The 8,114-nt window shown below is 34.7% G+C and overlaps 1 protein-coding gene across 1 annotated transcript; it reads right to left on the reverse strand.

Moving 5' to 3' along the window:
- Positions 1-982: 982 nt before the first annotated feature.
- LOC139502958 (serine-rich adhesin for platelets-like) lies at positions 983-6,557 on the reverse strand. The gene is made up of 3 exons (XM_071292625.1): positions 6,533-6,557; positions 4,036-4,216; positions 983-3,267 (listed from the first exon to the last, which is right to left on the reverse strand). Exons 2-3 carry the CDS (start codon positions 4,208-4,210, stop codon positions 1,211-1,213), a joined length of 2,232 nt encoding a protein of 743 aa, XP_071148726.1. The 5' UTR covers positions 4,211-4,216; positions 6,533-6,557; the 3' UTR covers positions 983-1,210.
- Positions 6,558-8,114: the final 1,557 nt, after the last annotated feature.

Genomic DNA, 8,114 nt, shown 5'->3' on the forward strand with positions numbered 1-8,114 from the left:
TTTACCAGTCCTCTTCCCATTGTACTAAACTAGATAAATCTTTTTGAAGTAATTTGGCATCTGAACTATTATTTACATTCCTATACAATAAACAGTCATCTGCAAAAAGTCTTGCATTGCAAGTTACGTGTTCGGGTAGGTCATTAATGAAGAATAAAAAATAATGTTGGGCCTAAAACTGTTCCCTGAGGGACACCAGAATCAACAGCTAATTTTGAAGATTTAACGCCATGTAATAGTACCTGCTGTTGCCTGTCAGCTAAAAAGTCATTTATTCAATTTAAATTTTGATTCCTAATACCATAAAAGTCCAATTTCTGGGCTAATCTTTGATGGGGGACTTTATCGAAAGCTTTGGAAAAATCTAAAAGTATAACATCTATTTGGTTACCATATCCCAATGATTTTGCAAGATCTTGTAAACTGATGATAAGTTGGGTCTCACAAGACCTTTTACCTTTTGGACACAAATCAGGCCGTTAGTTTTCTGGTTGAATTGTTTTACATTTCGTGGCCTTTTGTAGCTTACTGTGATCATTGTTGACCTTTAACTATAAACTTCTATGTCATTTGGTCGGCATGGTATTTGTCTCATCGGTAATCATACAACATCTTCATATGTTTATATTATGTCATAGTTTGTTGTTTTAATTTATTTATTTTTTTGGTGTATCGAAGTTATATGGTCCTTGAATCTTTTTTCTGTGGAACTTTGTCGATTTTTTTGGTGCAACATTTGTCACTTTGATGACTTCACATTTCAGTCTGATATAAAAAAAAAAATTGCAGCTTGGTTAGCGGTTAACCGATATCTAATTAACGATTAACCGATAAAATAGCGATTAACCGATACATGAATAGCGTTTAACCGACAACAAACACCCTTTAAACCTTATGGTACACCATTGAGTTAGCTTACAATTGATTGTATTTCAATGAGATTGTAATATGAACAAATACAAAAAACAAGCAAACAAACATACGTGATGTTATATTTATGTTATATACTTCTGTTGAAATGAATACAATATAAACTCAATTTTACATTACAAATCCAGACAAACTGCATGATGGCAATATTCATGTATGTACAAATGAAAAAAATAAATTATGTAGCACTTTTCTAACATGTTCTTTTTACTTAAATTGTGTTTCGTATAGCAATAGCATAGTTCAATTTCAAATTCTAACTCTCTTGCTGAACACCTAATCAAACCCAGTATGTTTTGTCCACTAAAACTGGAACAGAAAACTGAACATTTCTTCCTGGTTGTGGTAAATTATTGAGGCTTACAACATTATGATTAACATCCGTTATGACTCTACCATGTTTAACTTCTGCAACAAGGTTCTTGGAAGTGTTCTTCTTAAGTGGATAAGTATCCCATGAGAATGAGCCTTCGTTCAATGGTGTTTGCATGGAAGTCCCTGCTCCTTGACTGCTTACAGAACTGTAATCTAACTCCGCTGTTACACTCCAGCTTCTAAACAATTCTGTAATATTTTGGTTGAAGTTTCCGGTTAAAGGTCCCTGTTCTTTTTGTTGTGGGGGATAAATATCAGCAACATAACTCTGTCCAACAGGACCTTCGTAGCCGATCATACTGTTAATAATTCCATGGTTAACGGATGTTGGTTCATTTGAGCCGGGTCGGATGGAAGACAGTTCATCTACAATTTTAGACAAGTCTTCTGGACTAACATTCTCTGACAGTTCAGCAGGATGTTGTTGTCCCATGGAAGTATGGACACTGTTAGTTTGATGGAGGGACGATATTCCTGTGGGATTCCCTGACGTTATACTACTACCCACACAGGGAAGCATTGAGGTATTGTCTGTATAGTTAGTATCAGACGATTCCAGACTGCTGGCTTGACTAGTACGGAAAGCATGTGGAGAGAATAATGGTGGTTTACCGGACATCATCACGTTCACGTTGGTCATTTTTTGATGATAATAGAGTATGCTGCTTGGCAGACTTGGTACACCCATACTATACTCCTCCTCGTACTGACTGGTATGGTCTCTAGCGGTATTATAATTACTAGACTGACTGTCTTGGGAATGGTAATTCTCGTTCGCACTGTACACACTGTTTCGGTTGTGGTCGGTTTCAATTCTATAGTGGCTAAATTGACTGTTCCTGTTGTAAGCATTGTCAGGTTTATCATAAATATTGTCGTTTTGTGATGTGTTGTGGCGACGGTATGAAATTTCCTCAACCGTATCTACCTGTGATTCTGAAAGACTTTCAAGCGAAGAATGTGGCGTTGATGGATAGCTTGTAAAACGAGAATTACCATTTGACAATGGATAAGAATTCGCCATGAGTGCTACCTTTGGTGGTAAGCTTTCATGCTCTGATGCAAACTCGTAGAAATCTGTTGTTGGAGTATTATTATTTGGATAGAAAGGAGAATTTGTGTTCTTGCTGTACCCCGTGTATCCACTACATGTGTTGTCTGTAACATTGGTTTTACTGTATCCCGTATATCCGCTACATGTGTTGTCTGTAGTGTTGGTTTTACTGTATCCTGTACATCCACTGCAGGTGTTATCTGTCGTGTTGTCTTTGCTATATCCGGTGTACCCGCTATATGTGTTGATCCGCTGACTTTTGTCTGGTGAACTAAGTTCCGATTCTTCGTATGATGGTGGAGGAGCTTTCGGTGTAAGCCATGTCAAATGATAGGGAGAGAATGGAGGTTGAGCATCGACGTCATAGCTTCTCGTTGTGTTTGTATACATACTTGGAGATTCCATCTCATCGATCGGTGAAAGATTCTGTCGTAGAAGACTCGATCGTGAACCAGCCAAGGCACCGTGGGGTAAACTGTCTTCTGGAGGACAAAGCTTCCAGTTGTCTTTGTCCCAGTAAAACTTGAACTGTCCAGGATTTGAACTTGTTAATGGGACTACATTGACCTTATCTGATATATTCAATGGTGTTGTTGAACGGGTCGATCCACGGACAAAGTCAATCTGGCTAGTTGGTGTTCGTCCAATAACTCTGGAGAAGCGGTCAAATGAGGTGTTGACACTTCTGTCTACGCTATGGTGATTAGACCTTCTTTTGTCTCTCCACTGGTGCCAGTACAAACAACCGGCTACACAAGCAAGAAACACACCTATTAAGACAATAGGCACTATAAGGCCCCAGCTGATTGCAGAATCACCATCATCCCCACTGTCCACTATTTTTGTCGTCAACTTGGTTGTGCTCTCGTCAATACTCGCTAAAAAATCTTCACGTGTCATGTTGTAATCTGAAGAAGAATATATAGTACAATTAGCGAACAGAATATTAGATTTTTATTTATTGTTGGTTGTTTCATATATGGAAGTTAGATCGAATTTAGAAATAAAACGATAAAAAAAGGTATGAAAACTTTTTGGAGAGACTATTATAATACATAGTGTAAATACACCTGGTTTTTTTTTTATTTTGATAACGAGTACGGTAAATGTGATTGTTTTGTATGTGTATGACTCCTGGAAACTGACACTCAGCACCAATATCACAACGATATATATATTTCGTTTTTCGTTTGGAATATTTCTCTGTCTTTTCGTTTCGAAGGGTGTGTAACACCTTAAGGTTTTGCAAATAACTCTTTTTTTGGGGGAAACAATTTTAGATGTAAATTTTACAAGTTAAATTCCAATGTCAACTTAATGTTATTTCTTTGATTTTATCAATGTGAAAACACAGATTCCATTTTTTTAACGTCAGTTTGATAATTTCTCACGGTAACTAATACATATAAAAACCATTGGTCCAACATAAATCTGAATTCATTCTTCCACGAGATCATACCACATCTCCTTATTTTTACTTTATTCTGATAAGTTTTTTTTAATAGGGCTAATATATTACCAAGTCTTATTTCCAAGTCTCAGAAGAAAAATCATGGCATTCATTTAATTGACATTTGTACATGTGATAAAAAAAAACCTTAGACAATGCTTTTTTTTTCATATCTGTGTGGTCAGATTGTTCATATGTATACGTATGTTTTATAGTGTTAACAAACCTTTGAGAAGTTGGTCCAGAAATTGTTGGTTAAGTGCTTGTACACCAGTGATATTAAATCTCTCTTTAAGTATTTCGAGTAGTTTGGCTTGTACAGTTGGATCAATTTCAACTGTGTCTTGACTATAAACAATCTGTCTGGATGTTTTATTATAGAATTCATCACTAATACTCATGATGCTCTGTCAAGAAAATAGTTGTCATTGGAGTAAATGTGTAATGGTTAATTAACGAAAATAAAACATCATTACTCATTAATTAACTTTCGAATATTAATTAGTGTTTGTTTTATTGATAGATCTAATTATTACTACTTGTTTATATGATTACATGTGAACAGCGATTTTATTTCAGTTGATAAGCATATATATTTGGGCGCAGGACGTTTGCGCTTTTTTACCTGTAAAACGATAGGACATTTGCGCTTCAAATACTATGGACATTTGCGCTTTTAATTTTGATTCACCTGTATTAAATTGACCGGACATTTGCGTTTTTTACCTATAGTCGACTACCTGTAATCTTAATGAGAAGTAATCATTACGTAAATATATTTAACTTACATGTATATTTGTCATTAGAAAGTTCACATTTAAACAGTGAACATGGATTTTAAAGTTATAGTGACAAGTAAAGAAAAAAAATGTATATGTCTTGATGGATTTTTGTATCGTTTCGACCAAACCCTAAAAATTGGAGACCTTTCATGGAGATGTACTGTTAAAAACTGCTATGACATGAATGTGCTATAATGGATTTTTAAACTTTTAACCATAAAGAATGACTTTAACTCTGCCAGGTCAAACCTGCCGGTCCCAAGCCCGGATAAAAGAGGAGGGAAGTCATAGATATATATATATATAAAAAGCGCAAATGTCCTATGTAAAAAGCGCAAATGACCATTTTTAAAAAGCGCAAATGTCCTATGTTTTGAAGCGCAAGTGTCCACAAAAAAAAGCGCAAATGTCCTATGAAAAAGCGCAAACGTCCCGTGCCGATATATTTCTGGTAAAAATACTTTTTTTTAAAGGGCGAGAGAAAAAGACTGAACAAAAGTGGACAATCTCACAATTCTTAAATATCTCAGTCCAAAATAAGACTTTAAAATCATATAAGAAAATTGAATTATTTGTCTACTGTTTGAATGAAATAATAAAAATTCGTAAGGGTTCCGCGGAACCCAGTGTCTCGCCTACTTTTGCTGTAAATCGCAGGCTCAACAAAAATAAGGGAAAAAAATCAATAAAATATTCCTCTTGATACTATCTTTTGACTGTAAGAAGCTTCTGTCCAAGTTTGGTCAAAATCTAGGATAGTTTATTAATCTAATAAATGTTTTAAAACCTTTAACAGCAGACTGTATGTAATGTTAACTGGGAGAAAAACTAAGTCCATTTATAAGTAAAAACAGATACACAGGAACAAAATTTTAACTAAATTTCCTTCTGGATACTAGCTTTTGATCATAAACAAGCTGAATAGTTTAAGAAAGTTATTAAAATTTAAAAAACTTAAACCACAGAGTGAATGTAATGTTTTCCGGCAGAAAAACTAAGTCCATTTATAAGTAAAATACGGAAAAAATGGAATTTTATTTTCACAAAATTTACTTCTGGATACTATCTTATGATCATAAACAAGCTTCTGTACAAGTTTGGTAGAAATCCAGTATAGTTTAAGAAATTTATTAAAATTTCAAAAACTTTAACCACAGAGTGAATATTTGTGGACGCCGCCGCCGACGACGATTAAATGTAGGCTCGCTTAGTCTCGCTTTTTTTACTAAAGTAGAAGGCTCGACAAAAATATGTATAAACTGTTGACACAGAGATATGTCTCGCCAGTCTGTAGAACACATCAGAAAAAGACAATCTGTGGACATTGCTAATTAATTATAAAAGTCGCTGGAAATGGTAATTAAATTGATATGTACAGACAGCAATTCAACTTCATAGAAAATAGTGTTGTCTATTGAAAATTAATAGCCCTTGATTTTTCGGCTACTTAAACCAATTTTATGATGTTTCCCACTTCGTTCTAAGCTATGAGGAAACTTTTTTTTAATTTCAATTTCAAAGGATGTTCATTATAGGGCATACCTGTTGGTTTTTTTGTATATATATATTTTGTGTAGATGCGATGTTAGCATGTTGGAAATGTAAATCTTATTAGGTTCCCAGGTGGACATTCAGTTATTAAATCCGGTTCCTTACTTGGAAGAAGAAGACAAAGGACAGTAGCTACATATATGGTTAATACATAGACTCTTGTCCAACTCCTAATAATGCCTAATTTGCCCCTTCAAAGTCCTGAATTCGCATCAAGGCAGTCTATGTATATTGGAATATTAAAATGTTATATTCTCAACAATTATATTTTAGCGCTAACATACATATTAGATGATAAAAATTTTTTCCAAATTATACATACTTTTCGTCGTTTAATAAACACACCGTTGATGTCAATGTAAGTCCATGTTATGATTAAATAATACTCACTACTGATCTACTTTGGTGCGAATTGAAATTCACCCTTGGGGAAAATCAAAATCGATACTGCAACCAAAAACAAAGTTTACTTGCACATTTTAAAGGTATTTTTGTTTCCGTTAAGCAAGTTAGCGTTAGAATGAAACTGCAAAATTTTAGTACATGTATTCAAGGAATCAAATACCGCAAACACCACAGATCGACCCATATCAAATCAATCAAAGCCGGGCTTCAAATATTGTGAAACTGTCTATTCTAGAGGTGGCGTGAATCATATGTGGATACCAAAAAATTCCAAAGATCTTTTAGAATACTTACGATGTAAAACTCTTTTATCTTGCAATAGTATTCAGGGGCGGATACAGGATTTGACGTTAGGGGGGCACAGAAAAAAAAATCGCGGCGAAAAAATTTTTGAGGTTAAAATGACCAAAGTTATTAAAATATTCTTCTAGAGTGGGTGCAATGTAGATAAATATCTTGCCAAGCGAAGTGTGGCGAGAAACATTTGTGGTAAAATGAGCGAGAAATTAAAGATTCAATCTAAAACCGCATAATTTAAATGACTACATTAACCATATTAACAAAAAATCTATTAGTTTCTGTTTATTGACTACCTCTATATATTTACCAGAAAATGGGACTGAACAAAAGTAGAATAGAAACAATTCTGAGTACGCAAACTGATTCTCCATATAAAAAAGTGAGACGAAGCAAATGACGATAGCTCATCTGACCATAATAAGATAGTGAAAACGAAAATTATTACTGGTACAATTTAATTGTCAATTCATAATACGTGTTTTTATTTTTGTTCTATTTTCGGAGGTCGTACTGGACTTTTTATATACTGTAAAACAAAAAAAATTGGCCGCTAACCACTAAAATCAAAATGAGATCCTTAAAATATTCATTGTGCTTATTTTCTTGGGATCCCATGTAATACGGTAGTACCTACGGGTTTGGGCCTTGACCGTTAATGCATGCTTCGGCAAAATTTACATGTTGCAAGTGAGAATCATATATTGTCACAGAGATATTAAATAATGAGTCCATTTTAAACTAACCTCTCGCTTGAACCATAATCTTTATCTTTCCTTAAGAAAGAGTCTAACTGAGACTGCTTTCTTGGTCGTGCCATGATGAAATAACCAACCGGTTACCCAAATAGTGGGTAGGGCACTTTCACCTTCTTCGTGGGAAAGTGATGTAGGGATGTTTTTGAACTTCGATTATCAAAGAAATTGTTTATTAAAACTGCAACTACAATGTCACAATTGTTTTATTCTAACTGCTAAAAGTCTATGATATTTGTCATCAAACGCAGTACCGCGTTTGACACCTTCCTTTGAAGTGTAACATGTTTATAGAACTTAAATAAACAAAAGGTCAGTTGATTAGTAATCACGTTAAATGATTCTGTTAAATTACTGTTTTATATAGTAATACTTGTTTGAATGTTAAAACAGATTGAATGCGACGACATTTGCTTTCGTCGGATACTTTATTACGTCCGGACAACCCATGCTTTGCAAATTTTAGGGGGGGGGGGGCGCACGCCCGCCACGCCCCCGCCTAAATCCGCCCCTGG

Source organism: Mytilus edulis, chromosome 1, assembly GCF_963676685.1.
Source record: "Mytilus edulis chromosome 1, xbMytEdul2.2, whole genome shotgun sequence".
NCBI classification, from domain to species: Eukaryota; Metazoa; Mollusca; class Bivalvia; order Mytilida; family Mytilidae; genus Mytilus; species Mytilus edulis.